This window comes from Panicum virgatum, chromosome 9K (genome assembly GCF_016808335.1).
Source record: "Panicum virgatum strain AP13 chromosome 9K, P.virgatum_v5, whole genome shotgun sequence".
NCBI classification, from domain to species: domain Eukaryota; kingdom Viridiplantae; phylum Streptophyta; class Magnoliopsida; order Poales; family Poaceae; genus Panicum; species Panicum virgatum.
The window spans coordinates 15043012-15064277 of record NC_053144.1 but is presented as its reverse complement, the minus strand read 5'-3'; the positions used below and the strand labels follow the sequence as shown (position 1 = coordinate 15064277).

Sequence of the window (21266 nt, the reverse complement as noted above, 5' to 3'; positions counted from 1 at the left end):
AGTACGTATTTCCTGTGAAAATCCGTGCAAAAGAGAAGGTGTAGACAGGGCAGTATGTATTCTCCAACTTAATTTGGGAGGATGCACGGTGTATATGAAGATTATGTTGGTGTTTGGTCCGTAGCCCGAGATTGCCATGTCAAAACCTTGTTATTAGTTGCTTGGTGCTCAGCTACAACTGGCCAACCAAAATTTTCCATTGTCTCATTGCTTTGCCAAACTTTACCCAGGGTGTGAATCTTTAATCTCACCTGGCCTTAGGCAAGGTTTGGTTAAAAAAAATGGCAACGAATCAAACAGGCACTTGTATTCAATCAATATAATACTCTTGTTGATCCATGCATCTTTTTCCCCCTCCAAACATGGTTCAACCAATCATCAAGCGACAACTGATGCGATGACTTGTCCATTGCATTGCTCGGTGCTTAAAGATAACACGCATGTAACCTCCATTACCAGCAGGCAGTCGTCACAACTACCAGATCGACCGATCGATCTGCCAAAATAGAGTCAGTTCATCATCAACCAATCATTCATCAACCAAAGAGAGGAGTAGAGGAACCGGTCAAACCACCACATTTCTCACGCCCTCGTGCATTGTTAATAACCAGCTAATAACCTCGAGTAATGTAACTCATACTGCAACTGCATGCACATTGGCGGAGCTAGTCAGCAGCTCATCACTCCAGTAAAATATTTCCCCCGGCTGATCCGGTATAAATACGCGGCGCCCGCGCCGGCCCTTTCGTGCGGTGCGGGCGAGCGAGCAAGAGGGAGCCCGGTGCCCGGAGGCGCAGCGCCACTCGCCAGCGGGCCAGCCAGCAGCCTCTAGCGCCTCCGCTCCCACCGGCATCTGGGATCGATCGATCGCGACCCATGGAAAAAGGCAAGGAGCACCGGCGGCGGCCGCGCGCGCCGCCACCCACCGGTTCTTTTTCGGGCACTTGTTCTTCACTTCCTCATTCCTCCGATCCGATCCCATGGCTTTCTGCATGCTCTGTCTTTCCTTCTCTTCTTATTGTTCGTGTTCTCTCCTTGCGCAGATGGTGGCGGCGGCGGGCTCGCCAGGGCGCTGCTGCTCCACGTCGCCGCGCTGTCCACCGCCGGCGCCGTCGCGGCCGTGGCCGCCCTGACGCGGCGCCGGATCAGCAGGGGGGCCAAGAGCAAGGAGGAGGCGCCCGCGGCCATGCCCGAAATGCCCAGGCTCCGGGTGGCCCAGTCCGGCCGCTTGGAGGACCTCGAGAAGTTCTCGCACTACGTCGGTCAGTCATCTTCTTCCCATCTTCTTCTGATTTGCGGCTCTCTTCTTCCCCCTCGATCTTCTTCTTCTTGTCCACCATGCCTCCATGGACACGGGAGATTCGGCAGTCGCCTCTCTTGCGGTCTTGCCACTCTTTTAGGATCGTTCTGTTCGCCTGTGCCTGCATGATCAGAACAAGTCAAAGCCCCGGCCGTCCGGCAAAATTAGTAGCCGGGGCTTTTCCTTGTCTCTACAAAAATTGTGGACAGAGTTCATATTATCATCCACCACAACGTACACAAACAGAAGCTGTCTTTCATCTGAGTGAAACGGGAAAGGTACAGGATGGATTTTGAAATTTTCTTTCCTCGCTGTGCTGCTCCGCCTTCCGTGTCTCTGACTCTGTTCGTCAGAGTTTTTTTCTAAAAAAACAAAACCCATTTAGGTGCTTCATCAAGTTACTAATTAAATGGTAGCCCCATTTCTAATGACTAATGGTACCAATAAGATATTGGTACTGGAACCTAAGCATTGTTCCTGCTACAATGACTTGTTTGAGCGCTGATGATGTTTCCATGGGAAAAATAGTCATCTTATTTATTCCTGACATGGAGTGATGTGCCAACCACTGTTTGTATATATGGTAAACAGTAACGCGTAGCTGTCGACGGCGTGTCATCCTGAACGATAAATGGAAAATGATAGCGCTTGTTGGGAGAGACGATGATAAGAGAGCAACATGGCAATTAGCTTAGCGGCGAACTGAGTCGCCTGCTACTACCTTGAGTGACGGGCCCCCGTTGTCGCCATCAACCGATACACGAGTTGATGTTGATCAGATGCGCGGTGAGGCTAGGCGACCTCCGGACTCATCACGGCCGTCCGATTTTCATCGGCCGGCTTGCATGAATCCTGATGTTCTGCTCTCTCTCTTTTTTTTTTGCACAATAGTTACTAGTACAATTCCTGTGTTAAAAATTTTAGAATTTCTTTGTATGCGCAGCGAGGCAGATGGGGTTCAAGGACATCAACGAGTGCCCGCAGCTCTGCAAATTGGCCAACAACTACCTCAGGAGCAGCAAGAATTGCATGGAGGACATCTACGGGTTCTTCGCGAATGTCAAGGATGCAGAGTCCCTCTATGCCAAGTTCTTAGAGGAGCTGGACAGATGCATCCTGGGATATTTCGCGTTCCATTGGGACCATGCTACCTACCTCATCAGCTCGGTATGTAGCTAGTACTGCCTCCACAATTTTTATGAAGTGATAGCACAACAGTTCCAGGACACATCTTCATAGCTACTTAATTTATCTCAAAAAAGATAAAGAAAAAAGATATTTTCTATTTTGGAATGATTTTAGGGCACCCAAAAACATACTGTATATCGAAGTTTAAATTGGCTACACAAATGCCACTGCATTTCTGACAATGACATCTTCATATGATAGATTTTCTTTGTCCTAATCATATTCAATTTTTCAATGACAACGAAAGTTTTTAGGAAAAAATGCAAAAGAAACTTTGTATGTAAAAGGGATATATATGTCACGCTCAACTCCCATGTTTTTTTTTCTTTTGTGTGTGTTTGTGTGTATGTGGGGGCATGATGGATAATCACCTTGTCGATCAAATGAAAGAGGCGCGGGAAAAATTGCGAACACAATTATTACAAGTTGTACATCTAAAGAACTTGTCCATAACTTTGCCATCACTCACGCATGTAGGCCTTGACAGCGGACTGCGGTACCACAAGGAAGTTGAGGAACGTCTTCATGGAAGCAACAAGGTGAAAACCGATTGCTGCTTCTTGTTTTCTTGTTCTTGTCGTATATTTTCTAAGAACATGGCTACACGCAAAAACAAAATTCAGTTTTTTTGCAGAAGTAAGACTGACTAGATATTTTTCAAAAGCGAATGGTGTTGTTATTTATGGGTACTAACAAATCATGAGAATGATGAAAGCCCTAATGCAACTTGCATCCATATAATAGAGGACCAAATGGAATCCCTACCACCAAAGTCTTGGTAATTTAATTACAGAAGGCATATTAGCTGTATATGGCATATTTGACTATGTGGAGTATATATTATTTGTACCTGTAAAGCAAAATCAACATTTTAGGCTACCAAAATTTTATCATTCCACAATTTTAATTTGTAGGGACACATCGACAAATATGTTTATTTCGTTTGGTTTGACCTATCCAATCAAACTTTTTTATCCCAGATAGATATAGATGCTGAGCAGGCTTCTTGGACGAGTGACTCTGTATCTTGTTTCTTTTTTTAAGAGAAAACAAATAGGGCGTTCATTTATTGTTACTTCTCTTATTACTTTTTCGGATGGTCATTTTACTTAGTAAAAAAAGAGTTTTGAGATACGATAAGTAGTCATCTATTAGTAAGAAAAAAAAGAGTTTTGAGATACGATAAGTAGTCATCTATTAGTAAGAAAAAAGAGTTTTGAGATACGATAAGTAATCATTAGTGGCGTGATGGAACCATTTTGGGGCTACATGATGGTTGTAGCATGCCAGGCTCACCAACTGCATGCATCATGTGGTCTGTTCAGAGAACTGTGCAGACCATTTGCATGCCGTCATGTACTGACGAATAGCAGATCAACATTGGTACCTACTGCTAGCCCTGTCCGTGGCCAGATGACAATGGGGGTGTTTAGTGGGCTCCGTAAATTTTTTGAAAAATCATCTTTCTATATTTGAAGTGCTAAACATAGACTAATCATAAAAATAATTACAGAACTCGTCTGTAAATCGCGAAACGAATCTAATGATCCTAATTAATCCGTCATCAGAGGTTGTTTACTGTAGCATTACTATAGCGATTTAGCGCCTGATTACAGCCTAATTAGGTTCATTAGATTCGTCTCGCCATTTACAGACAGTAGGCGCAATGCGTTTTTTATTTCGTCTAGATTTAAGTCTCCATGCAGGTGCCGGAAAAAAATTTGGAATTTTGAATTTTGTAACTAAACACGGGCAAGGTGGAAGGTGTAAACTCGCAAAGCGAAATCGATCGGTTGTCAATTTCCTCAAAAATATTTGTAGATGGGATGCAAACTGATGAGTGGATTAGGTGGCGCCATCATGGCTTTGCCTGAGCTAGCATGCAAATGCATCATCATGATGATCAAGTTGTTTTTTCATATTTGTAATCTTATTGTACTGGCCCATTTAACTTCGGTTGTTGGACCTGAAGTTCAGTGCAAACAGGAACAGGAACTGCATAGAATGAAGATGGAATTACTCGCCTAATTGATAGTAATCATTTGGGCATCTGTATAAACATACAGGAAGCAGCGTTTCGAGCGCGTGACGCGCGACCTGAAGGTGACGCGCGTGTTCTCGACGCTGGTGGAGGAGATGAAGGCGATCGGCATCGTCGCGGCGGCCGCCGGCGTCGGCGGCGGCGACGACGCGCGGTGCACGGACGTGATGGCCCCCGTGGCGCACTCGGAGCGGAGCCCGGTGCTGCTGCTGATGGGCGGCGGCATGGGCGCCGGCAAGAGCACGGTGCTCAAGGAGATCAGGGAGGAGGCGCTGTGGGCGACCGCGGGGGCGAACGCGGTGGTGGTGGAGGCGGACGCGTTCAAGGAGACGGACGTCATCTACCGCGCCATCAGCTCCATGGGACACCACAACGACATGCTCCAGACCGCCGAGCTCGTACGTGCCCCCATACCCTTACCCTATGCCTCTCTGCATTACTATTATTGTTCTATCGTCCTCGTCAGCACTGCTGCCCATCTCTGTGGTCCCGGCCTCCTCCATTGCTGCATGAACAACGGAACTGTTCGATCAGCTGTCTATTTCACATTTTCAGTAGGTATGGGGAGTTGCTCGTAGGCATCATCAGTTCATCACAAGCATATATATGCATGCAAGTAGTGGTAGAAAATTGCTGATCGGTTGAAGGAAAGGTTAGACGATGCATGGTTGATGAGAAAACTATGGGCAGCGGCCGGTTGGCCACTCGTCCTTTTCTCGCTTCTACCGTGCGTTGGTGTATCAGCATCGCACATGGGAGCTAGCTAACTGCCCGTAGCATCGTCGTCACAGTTGTTCGACCGACACTAGCTTTAGCTAGAAACGGATTTGAAAAGTAGCAAATTAGCCTGTGTGTGTGCGCTGCCCTTCGAGGTGAGGCCTCGACCGCATCAACTTGAAACCTCTATCCTCCATCTATTTGTAAATAGCAAAAAGTCCAATTTCCAAACCTTGAACTAGCACAATAGCCCGAATTTCAACAGATAGGTTTACATTTTAAGAAAATTGTTGGGATCTGTTTTCTATTTTTCTGATCTAAAATGAATTAGTTATGATTTTTTGTTTTAATTTGAATATTTTTAATTTCCATAAATAAAAATCGCCTTTGGAACCACTCAAGGGGGCCGATTTACCCGGTTCCAATAGTTGGATGGCTCTCGTTACGCGGCTTTGCAGTTGAAGATTGAAGATCAGATTTTTGTGATAATTCGTAGATGGAAACTGAATCTTTTCTTTTTAAATACGACATCTATTTCACATGTTAGCAAATTATAAAGATCGGACGATCGGACGGATTCATATTTGAAAACAAATATTTCCGCGCATTTCTAGTTGAGAGATGGTCCATGCATGTGCATCCGTCCTGCCTCCCAATCCGCGATGACACACAAAGGAGATGCATGTGTAGTGTAGACAGTGGACAGCTGAGCACTATGCCTGTTTGCAGAGTGGTACGTACCACAAGACCTGTGTTTGGACTGTGGTGTGGTCTTTTGGAACGAGGCATTGGTATCTTTGCCGGGTCCACGTAGGATCGATGACGTGGAGGCCCCGGTATTCGATATGCTGTTCTTCACGTGCCGGGGGAGACTTGAAGCTAGCTAGGCACCATTATTGGATCACGTACATATATACCGGGTCCACGTAACAGAGACACTAGGACTAGACAGTGCAGAAATGTCTAAAAAATAAACTCTTTTCACGCCAAGGCCTACTATGCCAGGGAGAATTGAATGAAATCGCTCTGCCAAATTTAAATTAACCTTTTTTTAGGGGTAGGAAACTTCACTAATCAAACAAAGAGTGCCAAATTTAAATTAACTGGACAGGAGTGTGTTTGGTTGGACTATCGATGGGCTAAAATAAAAGTGGGCTGGTCCGAGTGGCCCGTTTGTGCTGCTGACAATGCTGAGCTGAATTGCTGCTTGTTTATTTGTGCGGGCTGGCAATGGCAGGTGCACCAGTCGTCGACGGACGCGGCGTCGTCGCTGCTGGTGACGGCGCTGAACGAGGGGCGGGACGTGATCCTGGACGGCACCCTCTCGTGGGAGCCCTTCGTGGAGCAGACCATCGCCATGGCGCGGGCCGTGCACCGCCACCGCTACCGCATGGGCCCCGGCTACAAGCCCGGGGACGACGCCGGCGCCGCCGCCACCGAGACCTACTGGGAGGTGGACGACGCCGACGGCGCGCCGCCGCCGGGGGCCCGGAGGCCCTACCGCATCGAGGTCGTCGGGGTGGTCTGCGACGCCTACCTCGCCGTGGCCAGGGGCATCAGGCGGGCCATCGTCACCCGGCGCGCCGTCCGGGTCCGGTCCCAGCTCCAGTCCCACAAGCGCTTCGCCGCCGCGTTCCACAGGTACAGCCGCCTCGTCGACGGGGCCAGGCTCTACAGCACCAACTCCCTAGGATCCGCGCAGGTAATTATTAACATTATTATTGTTACGCATGGAATCTGATCGATGCAGATGATGACCAGAGACTGATTACTGATTCGTAATTTCAATTGTGCAACGATGAATCCTGGGCAGCTGATCGCGTGGAAGGACGGGCTCAACAGCAGCCTGCTTGTGGAGCCGCGGGAGATCGACTGCCTGGACAAGGTGAGCAGGCTGAACGAGAAGGCCACCTCCGTGCACGACCTCTACCCCGACGGCACCACCACCTGCGGCTCCCGCTCCATCTGGGAGGACATGATCGCCGCGCCGTCGCGCGCCGCCGCCCAGCGCCAGCTCCGGGAGGCCATCCGCGCCATCGAGGAGGCCGCCGCGAGCTGCGAGACCACCAAGACGGCGCGGTGCCACCTCCTGGAGGCCATCTGCTCCGCCGAGGAGGCGGCGGCCGCCGCCGCCGCCGCCAACGGCACCGGCGAGCCGGAGACACAAACGGCTACTGCTGCTGCCTCGTATCGACAAATTTAACTGCGAAAATGTCTGAGCAGCATTGCATGCAACAATCAAATTGAGGTGTCCGAATGCTTTATTAACTAATTTGTTTGGATAAAATGCAGTGGAATTCTTGAGTGCAGATCGATCGAATTTAATTAAAAGCATTTCAGAATATAAGCAAACTAGCAAAAAGCAATGTCGCAGTAACCCGTATATGTGTGGATGCCTTGTATCATTATCCAGGCAAAGAAAAGATGTTTACACAGGTGGTGTGTCGTCCTAGGACATGAGAGGGACACGGCAGCTTTTTTTATATAAAAAAAACTGCGGCCTGGGCGCTGGGGGAAAGCAATGCATTTGGGACCAGCCTGCCCTTTGTGGTTCATCGCCATTCTGTTGGTCGGTCCTCTGGGCTTGTTCGGAAAACTTAGTTGAGCGACCCTCCTCGTGGTGGTTGAAACCTCTCTCTGCTGGGCCCATGTACTAGGCCTTAGCAAATCTCGTGGCAATGATAAGATCTTCTTCTTCTTCTTTTGTACTTCAAGAGGAAAAGCAGCCTCAAGTTTTAGCTCATTTATGGTTTCCCATTTGTTTTAGAGAATGTAATAGAGTTGAGCATACTGTGGGCCTATGGCAGCGGTCGATCCTAAATGATCTCACGGTACTATCGTTAAATATGATGCTATTGTTTTGTCTACATAATATATGTGGTGAATAAGGACAAAAACATTACTAGTGTGGTGGTGGAGTTGTGGGTGATCCACTAGGATTAAAATCCTAGCGCACTCCTACTTAGATAGTTAGATTTCCTGAGTTTAATGGTTGTGTGTGTCAGGCGGGGGCATTCGGCAAGGCTCCAGCTCCTCCAAAATAGCTTTGACTTCGACTCTCTGGTAGAGCTCAAGCCGTTGCCAGCCACCTGCTCCCTCCCGAGGACGAGATGGGAAGATAGCAAGGAGGAGCCGCAGGGAGCCAATATTTTTGGCTCTTGCTCCGCCGAACCTCTCCAGTCTAGGGGCTTCATCGTCGAAGCCGTTCGCAATTCATTCGTCTGGTAGGGCTCCTTGAGAAGCCGATGCATGAGCCATTCAAGAAGCCCTAATAGATCTAAAATTTAACTATTTTTATCTACAAAATATGATCTGTATTCCCTGAAACTTACCTGAGTCTTGGGCAGAAATCTGAAATTGGCCTATGAGCCCACTTACTACATTTTACAACGAATCCACTTGGCAAATTTCCTGTGAGTTGTACTTCGATCCACTGATTGAGAATTCGAGTTTAGGTGGGCTTTCTTGCCCCGTTGATTCCTCTAAAAAATTACTGTTGTAATTATTTACCTGTATGCAAGTGTGGAACATGAACATGAGTCCATCGTGCTCAGATGATCTTGTCCAAATTATGTATGAAGTGATCAGATGCCTCTCGTCTTTTCGTGGAACTTTGGTAGCGGTAAGTGATTGATTGCTTCAAGTCAGTCGAACTTGACAAGAACTGTGCCCTGCAGTGGTAAGTGGTATTGGATATATACAGGACTATCATTTGTAGGACCGAAAAGGCGACCAGAGGGGGGTGAATGGGAGCCGATAAAAAATTATCGCAATTGGAAGCTCGGCTTAAGATCCCAAGTATACACCCAACCCTAGAATTCTAGGTGAAGTGTGGAGTAGCTATGGATGAGCTACACCAACACAAAACAGCCCTAGGAACAAGCGAGAACAATCGCGGAAGCAAGCACGAAAAACAGCACAAGAAACAGCACGGTATAACTCACCGGTTGATCAACCGACGTATATGAGTCTGAGTACGTCGGTTGAACCGATGAGTCAGAGCCGGTAGCAGTGAAAAACGATCACCGGTTGATCCGACGTTCAGGTTTGAACACCGTCGGTTCAACCGGCGATACTGCACCGGATGAGCCGACAAATTCCAAATGCAACGTCGGTGCAGTTGTCCAGAGCAACCCCAAAATGGACAAACAGAACACTGGATGAACCGACGAGATCGTTCACGAGCATCGGTGCAGTTGTCCAGAGGAACACCAAATCGAAAAGTGCTGAGCACCGGTTAAACCGACGTTAAGGAAACTCTACACGCCGGTTGAACGGGCAAAACAGCAAGCACCGTGGTAACGCCGGTTGATCCGATGCACGTAGATACTAATGCACCGGTGCAACAAAAAACCTAGGTCGTAAACCCCAATTGAACACCGGTTGAATCATTGGCAACGTCGGTTCAACCGGTGATAGGAAAAATTCAGCCCGACGCAGAAACTCTGTTTTTGCTCTCGGTTCGATACAAGACTTGACGATTGAAGGATCAAAACAAGCACAAATCTCACCAAATTTTGCAGGCACGATCACAAAGACCTTGTGAACATACCCACAAAAGGAATCGACGAATCACTCCATGGTTTGGGAGGAATCGAGGAATTCCCGAGCAAGAACGGTGTTTTCTCAAAATGTGAAACGCTAAAGAACGTCGATCCTAAGGAGCTCGTGAATCCTAGGAGTTTTGCACTAGGCAAGAGGAGGCAAGAGGGCATGGATTCACCACAAAGAGCTCTAAGAACCACCACGATCTCGTGCACATAAAGAATCAAAGCGGAATTGAAATTCAACACAAACAATAGTGCACGGAGTATTGAATTGATACGAAATCGAAAAGCCCCGAGGGCACAAGGAGGATAGGGCCTCCTTTCCCAATCGAATTCAATACATGGTCTCAAAAATCCATCTCAAAAATCCTACTCTATGGAGAGGAAGAGGGAGGAAGAGAAGAGACAGCAGCCAGCCATGCGCCAGGGAGAGAGGGACGAGCGTTCCTGGGCGCCTGGGCAACCGAAAGTGAGAGAGCCAGAAGAGAGAGAGGTGATTTGCCTCCCTAAATATCTCCCACTAACTCTAAACGCGAAAAGACTAAACTACCCCTAGAGCTGAAATTAAACTAGAAGGCCCGTAGGGGCAAAACCGGAAAAGATACATTGAAGACCATACGACGGCCGCGACGACTTGGAGATATTTGCTTCGACCCGACGCAATTACTCTGATGTCGCCACGCGTCCTTCTGGAATCTTCAGAGGGGGCAGTTTTTGGAAAACTGCCGAAACCGAGTCAGGGGCGGTTTTGGAGGAACCGCCAAACCTTTCCCGCGCGATGTTTCCGGCACATCCGCCAAGCCCGATTTTGCCACGTGTCCGACCTCCCGCCGGAGCCGTAGCGCCTTCGTCATCCAGACGCCATCGCCGTCCCTCTCCGACTTGGCCGACGTCGACGCATCCCAACCGTTGGTTTTTCCCGAGCTACCAACAAACTCCACGCCGTCCCGCCTTGGCGCCAGGAGTGGATAGCAACGCGGCCCAGCAGTGCCCCAAGCATCTGGGCCGCCCTTCTCCACCGCACGGTCGTCTGGTCGGGCCTCCAATGCCACCGCAAGGTCTCCCGCCTCCGCATGGTCGTCGAGCTCCCTGCCACCGCAACGCCCCCGCATGGTGCATCGGCACGCGCCTCGCTCTTGTCCAAACCATCTCGCTGCCACCGCGCCATCCGTGTACCTGCACACCACAGACCAAGAACCGGCACAATCTCCACAAAGTCGCGACTAAACCACTGTCAGTCAACTCCACGTGTTGGCAATCGCTCATCACCTTGAGGAGCAGGCCTCCTCTGCTTCTCATCATTGGGAAGAAATGGTAACTTGTAGAAATCCAAAATATATTTTCAGGACCCATAAAAAAAATCCAGTGTATATGTCTGAACTGAATAGTACTAGTATTATTAATTTCTTTTCTTGACTGATACTGCAGGAGTTCCTGCTAGTATTAGAGGAAGCAACCTGAAACTTATGGTTATTTATTAATTTTGTTTTGTAGGATGTCGCGCGTGTCCTTTTCTTTTCCCGCGGTCAGAGCATGTGTGCCGATTATTCTCCAGATCCCCACTGGCTAGCAGTCCATTCCAGCAAGGGGCGGAGGTGCGTACAAATTAAGAGGGTGCCCATGCACCCGCGAAATTTTACGAAAACAGTAGTTAAGTCTAATTTTTCATCATATATGCACCTCTGTAGGGTACAGCTCAACTTCATGCATCTAGAAAGCTAGTACACCCCCTTCAATTTGCTCTAACTTCTCCACTGCCAGAAGTCATATGCCAATTGCAACAAGCGCTTAGCTCAACTTCATGCACCTAGAAAGCTAGTACACCCCCTTCAATTTGCTCTAACTTCGCCACTGCTAGAAGTCATATGCCAATTGCAGCAAGCGCTCAGCTCAACTTCATGCACCTAGAAAGCTAGTGCGCCCCCTTCAATTTGCTCAAACTTCACCACTGCCAGAAGTCATATGTCAATTGCAGCAAGCCAAGCGCGCATGCCTGCCACTAACCGAGAGCCAAGATCCCTTGCGCCTCCGTCATACATATCCTGAATCCTGATGATTATCTGGAGGTCAGAACATGCAAAGTTGATGTTATGCGGTTATGCCATCACTTCATCTCAATTTCCATTTCTACAGGTCAAATAGCACGCATTTTTTTCCTGTGTTCTTCCTATGTTTTGCACTGAGCTTTTGATCGAAAACAAGATTTAAATTTAAATAAATATAAGAAGTTATTCTGAACCATAATAGTTTAACGCGGTCTTAATGGAAACAATACAAAAAAGCAACTTAATCTTTAACTTTAGGACCATAATCCCGTTGACTCAACTATGGATGGATGAATGAATGAATGAATGAAATGCTATAATAGCAAAGCAGCTTTTGTGCACTTCTTTTGAGTTCTGACACTATCCTGGTACACGGTCGGTGAGGGACCAAAAATCAGGGTAACTCAAGAAAAAATTGTTCTGCCCTTTCCCTACCCTTTTAGTACAAAGTTAAGATAACTGTCCCTTTCCCGCCAACTTTTTATCTTCCCTTCCAACACCTCACACTAACCATGAGCAACAGCACAGATCTAACGGCTCGTTCTTCTTTGTCATCATTGTGACAACTCCACGGAGAAGAAAATATTGTGTTCTCCACTGGACTATTGCTACAAATCATGTAGGTGAGGAGGCCAAACAACAAAACAGCAGCTCGAAACGGCTTCATATTTGTCAATTTGCAATCCTTGTTAAGAAGACCAACGCAGCTGTTCTCCGACAAGGACTGGGTTGTTGGCACTTCCTGAAGAGGGTCTGGTGATCAAGGAGTTCCCTACGCCTGCGCAGACTGAGTTGGCATCCGAGTATGGTTGTGCTCGCCCTCATATGTCACTATGAGCATCGATGAATCATCTACACACCGCTCGACATGCTTCCTTGCCGGGCAGCCCCTCACGCTGCTGCATTTGTAGTAACCCCTGCATTTTATTCAAACAAACAGTGAGTTGGTCCTATGCCATGGTACGCTGATGATAAAGAATACAAATACAATAGGTGTTTCTGCAACTAATGTTAGCTAAAAAGAGCTGAAGATCGGGGTCATTCAATGGAACCACTATATTCATGTGTTTACTATTAATGTGTAACCTTCCATCAAGATATTAAAGCTAGAGACATGGTGGAGGGATTATGGGGATAATGAATCATCACAGCATAATCTTGGTTCAATAAAAAAAAGTGCCCACTTTAAGCACCATGATTGATCAATTCCCATAAAGTGCACAGGAAAGAAAGGCCAACATCCATAATTTAATGTCACAGCAATTAAGATATCGACACCTCTACCGCTCTACATATCGAAGAACCTTGGGGATAGAAAACAAATGCAGATAGCATCTGAAGAAATATTCACTCGGATAAAGCTTGGTCTGATAATGATTGGCGCATTATTTATCAGAAGGCACTTGAGTATGTCATGGAAATATATCCTAGTACCATATTATCTGTCAATATTGTTGGCATTAATTGTGGCATCATTGCAGCTATTGTCAAAGCATTATCTTATAAAGAACATGCATGCATTGAAGATGTAGACTACTCATACTTCAGTCCATACCTAGGATGAGGGGAACCTTTAATTGGCTTCTGCCCATACTTCCTCCACGAGTATTCATCAGGCGGTATATCAGCAATCTTATTACTGATGGCGGGAACCTTAATTGATCTCTTCACCCGCAACTTCCTACTGAAATGAAAACAACATTGATGATACTCAATCTTGAATTGAAAATAATAATAAGCACAGGGGGCAGCAGATTTACCTTCTCTTTGAACAATGGCACCTGCCTGTCACAGCGCACTTGCCTGTCCCGTCCTCCCCACGACCCGTGCATCGCCGCCTTGGGGCCTGCTGTGCATTCACTGGGTCGCTCATCGCAGGGCCGCCGATCAAATGGAACGACGATGACTTGCCATCCAGGCTCGCCACACTACCATCCATGCTCAAAGACGACAAGAAGGACCTCGCTGATGACATTGTCCCCGTGCCACTGGTGCTATCAAACTTCAAGTTAATCCCGCTATTGCTTCTCTTGAACATCTCAGCCTGCAACTTCTGCTGCTGCTGATGTGGGAACTGATACCGTGAAGACACATTGCCGAACTGAAAATGTGCAGACAAAGGCTGAACCAACTTGGGAGGTCCTCCAAGAGGATGTATGCTCTGTGCATCCAACGCCCCAGTCCTAGGATAGACCTGTGCGGAGCTAGGAGAAGGATGCGCGCTGTTCAACACCACCACTGGGGTGTTACTATCCAGGAAGCCTTTCTGAGTTAAGAACCCTGGATTCTGTCTTCTGCTGACAACCTTAGCCCTAGGATGGCTTCCGCTTGTTCCTGACGGTCCTGCTTCTCCTCCTACTCCCGCTCCTCCGTTGCTGAGTAGGGAGACCACCTTCCTAAACTTGGCGCACGCCTCGTCCGTCCCCAGAGCTATGCTCCTGGCTTGCGCGGGGTCATGCGGCTTGGAGAGCAAAGCGAGCACCCTGTGGCAGCTCTCCACGGCTGCTCTGTTTGCCTCCTCCACTTCCTCCATTACACACGCACGAAAAACAAACAGAATCCTCCCTTGAACACTTCACAAGCACCTCGAAATATATGCAACTCCCTCAGCAGCAGATCTGGACATCATAAGAAAGAAGGTAAAAATTCACTCAGATCCTAAGAAACGCTCAGAGGCTTAGCTCTTTTTATCGCGACACCACGCAACAGCTATCGGGGATGGCACCAAGCTTAGAGCCAAGGAAGCAACTCGTGACCGGATCACGCGAGGGAGCCACCTCCGCAAGAAATCCCAGAAGCGGCGGGAGTGGAACTGGCGTCGAGACCGACGTTGACGGACGCGGCAAGAAACGATCCGGGGCAGCGATTTCTTGCGTGCAGACGCATCAAAACGGGCACGAGAACCCCAACTGCACGGCCACCCAAGACGAGAATTCCCCACCACGAACTCGCCCACGCAAGAACCAAACCGCACGAAATCCGTCCCCAAAAAGCACCGCCCGAGCTCAAGAGCTCACCTCGGAGACGATCCGGAGACGCCGGGGAGCGAATCCAGGGCCGTGACCTGGCGGTCGGTGGGCGCCAGTCGTCGCCCACGGGATGGTAATGGAGGGAGGGAGGTGTGAAGGCGAAGAAGGGGACGAGGAAGACCAGACGCAGGGGAGGAGGAAAAAAATTTACTTCCCATTTCTTTTTCGCAGCCGAGGACGCCGGTTTATATAAAATAGCAGCCGGGTCCCTCACGCTTTGAAAAAGGAGGGCGCCCGCGGAGTAGTTTATTGCGGGGCCGGATTAAAAAACTGTGACCGTTGATCTGATCCTGGCCGTTGGTGGTGAGCTCCGGAGGCGATGGACGGCTGGGGATGCGGGTTCGCCCATGTGGGGCTTTGTTTAGGATGGGTTGATGACCTGTTCGGGTCAAAATGTCAAAGACATGAGTCAGTGTGAAAGTTGGCTTTGTTGACTATTGCTACGCTCACATGGGAAACAATACCACCGAATGCAGACATTACTAGAGTTAACTTTGGGGCTCTATTTTTTAGAGAGAGAAAGAGAGGGAATGAGAGAGAATGTAGTATTTTAAGATGGCAGATTTGGACAGGGCATCTTTATGTTTTGATACTGGTGCAGGAGTAAACTTTACCTAACTCAAATGCATTTTGTCTTCGGAAAAGGGCATTTCTCGTCCACTTGGCTGACTTCAAACCTAATGCAACTGCGCAAGCACGTCAGTTTTATCTAGATGGATCAGGATCACATCGTTTTCTCAGAACTGTGAAAGTTTGAATCTATGTACATATGCTTATTATAGAATTATACTATAGAATTTTCCATGGCTTTTTGTGGGAATGAAATGTATTGCGCAAAAACTATGGTATTTATCTAGATTTTTTGCTTTGATGCGTCTAGTGTGTTTTTTGTGATGCTTTTACATTGTAAGTTTGATATAAATATCAAAAGTGCCTTTTTGTTTCTCAAAATAAAAACCCTTAATATAATAATTCTAGACATGGGGGCATGCGGGGCTCCGTTGTATGGCATTATTGTGATAAAAGAATTATATGTATCAACGATTATACTATAACATGCTCTGTCTGTTATTTTGGCTTTTTAGATTTATAGTATTTATTATGCATCTAGGTTATGTCTAAATACAGATGAAACTATGTATCCAGAGAAAAATAAATAAACGACATATAATTCGGAACGATACGAGTATAAGATTTGTCTCGAAATTCTTCGCAAAAGAAATGTTTTTATGTGAACATGTGTAAAAAAGTCACAAGTCTGAAATCTTATAATACTCAAACCCGATTTTATTTATTGATGATATACTACATTTTATTTTTGTTTGTGGTGGCTTCGCATTCTATAGTTTTTTTTTTCCAAAAATGTTCGACATTCTAAGTTGGATCTAAAAATTATTTCTAGGACAAAACAAATAGAGTACTACTTGATGGGTGCTCTATTATGATTGGGACATAAAATCCTTAGTATGACAATCAAGACTGGAATGCTTGTCGGGAGGAAATCCCCAGCCTGTGGCGTGGCGTGCGGGGCTCCGTTGATTCGCTGTACAGCATCGCCTAGATAGTAATACGATATATATTATATATCTATCTATATATCTATATATGATTGGCAAGATGCGTTATTTGCAGACCATGCAGGTAGGCGAGCGAGTATGTTGGCGACACGTGAGGCGTAGGCCCCGTGGAATCACAGGCTGCTGCTGTGGCGCCGCAACTTGCAGGCGTGAAGCATCCACGTACGGGAGCTGCTGAAAGGTCAAAGGAAAAGGACCGGGACCTGGCCTGGCCTGGAATCTCACACGCATTTCCCTCCGGCCACTGACCGACCTCTCTCTAGTCTCTCCCCCGCGCGCGTGCGTGATGGCGAGTTGCCAACCGGTGAAATTTCACTGCAAGGTTTTCTCTTCCTCTTTTTTTCCTTTCGTTTCTGTTTTCATTTTAGCAACGCCGTCATGCGCCGACGCGATCTTCTCCCGTTCAAATCGCTTTCAGGATACGCGTGAGAAATGCTTGTAAATATAATTCACGCGTGTTTTACTTTGCTTTGTCATGCTTCAGCGTTTTCTCGCACTGAGTCACGGATCACAGGTAGAAGTATCACACATTTTGATCAACATTTCTGCTCGGAAAAAAGGCTGGTGATCTTCACGAGTGAAATAAAACTGACAGAAAAATCATGGCTTCCACGTACGTCCCAGGCTCTCGGCCACTCGCTTCAATTCATACACACGCTCTGAATCAAATCATTCACTTCAACCAAAGTTCATGCATCAAGGGTAAAAAAGCTTCCGAAGCTCAACTGTCTTCTGTTTTTTTTTTAAATACAGCAGGCTCAACTGTCTTCTGTTACGCAAGCTAGCGAAAAACAGCACTAAAAAAAGCGACGTACAACTGAACGGGCAACAGCTCAAGTACTCCTGCTACTCTTCCTCCAGGTTTGATGGCATCCTTGAACTTTCCGTACATTATCTTCTTCTGCTAATCTTCCTCCAGGTTGATGGCATCCTTGAACTTTCCGTACAGTATTTTCTTCAGCTCGGCCATCTGGGCGAGGATGGATTCCTTCTCCTCCTCCAGCCTCTCCAGCTTCTTCGCCGCGTCCGCTTTCATCTGCTCCAGCCTAGTCTCGACGTCGTCCCTTGGCATGTGGGCAAACACTTCCCCAATCTGGAACCGTACCACATCTTCATCTGACAAGATGAGCTCGTTCCCAGCATCGTCTAGGTTTTCATTTGCTTCCTGCAACGCAGGGTAATCAAGAAAATGGCATTTAAGGTTCAGGTGTTCTAGGAGTGTTTTGGGACCTGTTTCAAACAAAGGAATTCTTGCAGGAAATACCGCAAAAATCTTGAAAGCTTTTGCATTGTAAAACTTTCAGCAGGAGCTGCCTTAACAAATTAGCTGTGCAGTTAAAAATAGAAGCACTAGTCCGCCATGTTCTGAAGTGATGTGAAATAAGGTTCTAATTTCTCTGCTACCACTTACAGATAGTTACTTCTAGTGAAACGAAGTAAAAAGAAAATATGAAACATTGTGATCTTTGTGACCAGTGCCGATTTTGACTACCAAAGACAAGGACATTCTACTTATCATGGGTTTAGATCTCATCTGATGAAATCTATAGAAAGGAAATACTTCAAGTAAACTGGAGAATATAGCCAAACACCTAATCTGTATACATTTATCAACATGTAACAATGACCTATCCACAGGAGGACGCAAACTAATCACCATGACATCCCATTCACACCAATTTCTTAGCATAATATCTCTCACGATAACCAGTTCAGAGGACCACAGGTATATACACAATACACATGCTACCTCAATTGCTGAAAACCCCCCTATGCTTGGGATACTAAATCACCAACCTTTGATGCAACCATTACGACATAGGGCAACCAAAAGCAAATCGACTGATTTTAAGAAACTTGATATGCAGTCATCAACTACAGAAAATTTTCAGCCATCCCCAGGTCAACATGGAATCTTCATTGCAGTCGGCAAGAATGTGCAAAATAAAGATCTAGCACTAGGCAGAATGTATTTGCAAGGAACTTTTGTTGCTGAATAGGCAAGATATGTGCAAGAGCATGAGTTGAAGAAAGTAATATTCATCATTACTATGTAGTAACTACAGTCAACTGTTTCTATGAGGTGGAAGCACTAAAGCACACCAATTAGAATCTAAAGCCACAGTGGGGTTGGCAAAGGTGATTGAAAGGTCAAAAGAAAAGATATAAGCAGTCCCTCCAGAATTAGGGTCACCCAAAAAATACCTAGAATTCAAATTCAGCATTTTCCCCTAACTTCCTGGGCAATACCTCAAACTACCCAAGGTTTTTCTATTTAAGTTACTGAGAAGAGAACCATGGAAAAGCTAAACTCTTTCTGTAACAAAGTCCATCACCCAAGCAAAATTATAGCCAAGTACGCCCATCAAACAACCATAGAAAAGATAATGACATATTGCTATTTTGTAATGACAAATATTCATGGAAGTCAGATGCATAGATGAGTGAATCACAAAACTAGTTCAGTTCTCTCAGAAAATGACTGTCCAATGGGAAGAGACTCACAGCTTTACCAGATACCACCTCCTGAAAAGATAAAACAACATACCACAAGTCCACGGATCCTAAAGGTCCTGGCGGTTAACCGGTTACTGTCTCCTCTTCTCGCAAACAAATCAGGAAATGCACATATTCTCTCCGACATTTTCTTCTTAAGAATAGTGAATTGTACATCACAAACAGAGCAGCATAACCCCAAGAACCTAGAAACCCATTGCATTGGTACCTCACTACTTGTTAAAAAGAGTAAATCTGCTCAGAGGCTACAGTTGGCCCTCCCATTTCAGCCTCACTTTAGATAGGCCAGGAAATGCAAATACCAGGAGATGGTGCATGGAGAAGGAGAAAGACGGCACGAAATCTACCTTGGCGAGCTTGATCTCGTCCTGGAGCTCGTGGAGGCGGTTGTTGAGGCGGCCGAAGCGGTTGATATTCTGTTGGTCCTCCCACGTCACCTGCGCCTCCGTGCCGTCCCCCTGCGGAACCAATCCCCCAGCGCAACGACGAATCAGGCGCGCGTGGATACGAAGGAGAACAGAGCAAATTGCAGGCAGGATTGAGCCTAGGGAGGGGATGCAGGGTTGGGGGCCTAGGGTTTGGCTCCCCGTCCGTCACTCTACCTGCTGCATCTTCGATTCGCCTGTGGTCGCACCGGCCGGAGATCAGACCTTCAGAAGCGAGGGCGTGGTCTTCCGCCGGGGCTCCGAGTTGCAGTCGCCGCGAGATTTGGTCGAATGGTCGGGGGCTCCAGCACTTTTTTTTTTTTATCAAACGTGTCTGTATTTCAGTTTAGGAAAACATACATGTAGACATACGGAAACAGCCACGTACGTAAAGTATACGGAAACCGGTGTCACAACCAAATTTCACGAAAGACCCTAAAAAAGAAAAATTACATCAAAGCCCCTAGATCTTTCATGAACCACCAGTGGTTGCCTTCCTCGCCGTCGCTTACCGCCGCCGCCGAAGTAGACGAGCACTCTCATGAACTAGAGAAGACCCATCGCGCAATGGCTTTAGTAGGAGTCGAAACAGAGAAAGCCATCGGGGGTCTCCCATCGACCGGGGCCACGCCCCGCCCTCCAGCTCCTGGACCTGAGCTCGGCATCGACAACCACCGTCGTCGAGGGAGAAAGGAACTAGATCCAGCCGGCCACCATCCACAGCACCAGCAGCCTGGTCCGCATCCTTGAGAAAGAAGGGCAGTGACAACGGCCACCAACCCGACGCACACCACAGGAAGGAGAAGCCAGCACCACCACCATCCAACGACAGCAGCAGCCCAGCACCACATCCACCGCCGACGAAACGAAATCCGACGAGGAAGACAAGCCCCCAGGGGGCAAACAAAAGCTCCATCCCGAACGCAAACCCCCCTTCCACAAAGAGGGACAAAAGAGACGCACCTCCCAGATCCACCACCGAAAGAGACGCCAGATCCGCCGTCGAGGACGCCGGAGCCGCCGCCAAGGACGCCGACGGTCTGGAGGAAACTTATTAGCCGGCGCCGAAACCTATTCAACGCCGGCAAGCTAAGCTCCGCCGTCGAAACCTACGACCAGCTAAAACCTAGGCGACACTAGAAACCTAGCTACCTATACACACAGAGGCCGCCGGAGGCCAGCCCGCCCTCCTCCCTCAGCGCCGACAAGGGCGTCGGAGGATTTGGGGCGGCCAGATCGACGCCCGAATGCGCTCGCCTCTTTTCACCTCCGCGCGCGACGGTAGGGGAGAGAAGAGTCGAGAGACCCCTTTAGGGGTTGTGAGCCGCAAGAGGGAAGGGTTTTTTTTTTGCAATTAAGGGGGGAAGGGTTTTGAGGGGGCGAAAATGACAAAGAAAGATAAATTAATAGGACAAGAAATTTAAATTACCTTTAGATTCCACTTATAAGTATTTTTGGTTCAAATCAAAATTTATTTTTATAGACTAGTAAGTTAAAAGTATAGATTCTCGCAAAATATTTCATACTAGATATAAATTGATGGGAAAAGAAATAGCATGTGGTCATAAAGAGATAGAAAAAAGTCTAAATTACTCTCCTCGTCTATAGGCAAAGTCTGAATAACCCTCTAAACTATCATTTGGTTCATTTCAACCCAAACTATGCTTTTTGGTTCAAATTATCTATAATACAATTTTTCTTTTTTATATGTTCATGCATTGGTGGAGTTTTAACTTTTAAGTTGAAATTTACAAGATGATAGTATGCATCATAACACATGTTAGAGAAATATATTATAATTTTTTATCATTATTTTGATAGGTTACGATATTTAATAAGAAATTAATTTGGAGTTCAAAATTATATGATAGAAAAACAAT

General features: G+C 47.0%; 3 protein-coding genes across 5 annotated transcripts; 1 reads left to right on the top strand and 2 right to left on the bottom strand.

Annotated features, from left to right (window-relative positions):
* Window positions 1-643: 643 nt before the first annotated feature.
* LOC120650317 (calmodulin calcium-dependent NAD kinase-like) lies at window positions 644-7555 on the top strand. Of its 2 annotated transcripts, none has more exons than XM_039927394.1 (7): window positions 644-886; window positions 1044-1262; window positions 2244-2467; window positions 2966-3027; window positions 4555-4927; window positions 6484-6948; window positions 7060-7555. In XM_039927394.1, exons 1-7 carry the CDS (start codon window positions 877-879, stop codon window positions 7447-7449), a joined length of 1743 nt encoding a protein of 580 aa, XP_039783328.1. In that variant the 5' UTR covers window positions 644-876; the 3' UTR covers window positions 7450-7555. The 2 variants fall into 2 exon arrangements, with proteins under 2 accessions (XP_039783328.1, XP_039783327.1); XM_039927393.1 differs by having other exon boundaries at window positions 738-928.
* Window positions 7556-12133: 4578 nt separating this feature from the next.
* On the bottom strand, window positions 12134-15032 carry LOC120650316 (protein WRKY1-like). 2 transcript variants are annotated; one of them, XM_039927390.1, is made up of 4 exons: window positions 14856-15032; window positions 13599-14456; window positions 13394-13522; window positions 12134-12755 (listed from the first exon to the last, which is right to left on the bottom strand). In XM_039927390.1, the coding sequence occupies exons 2-4, from the start codon at window positions 14369-14371 to the stop codon at window positions 12611-12613; spliced, it is 1047 nt and encodes a 348-aa protein (XP_039783324.1). In that variant the 5' UTR covers window positions 14372-14456; window positions 14856-15032; the 3' UTR covers window positions 12134-12610. The 2 variants fall into 2 exon arrangements, with proteins under 2 accessions (XP_039783324.1, XP_039783325.1); XM_039927391.1 differs by having other exon boundaries at window positions 13394-13519.
* Window positions 15033-17090: 2058 nt separating this feature from the next.
* On the bottom strand, window positions 17091-19728 carry LOC120650315 (probable prefoldin subunit 4). Its single transcript, XM_039927389.1, has 3 exons — window positions 19564-19728; window positions 19309-19419; window positions 17091-17609 (listed from the first exon to the last, which is right to left on the bottom strand). Exons 1-3 carry the CDS (start codon window positions 19570-19572, stop codon window positions 17349-17351), a joined length of 381 nt encoding a protein of 126 aa, XP_039783323.1. The 5' UTR covers window positions 19573-19728; the 3' UTR covers window positions 17091-17348.
* Window positions 19729-21266: the final 1538 nt, after the last annotated feature.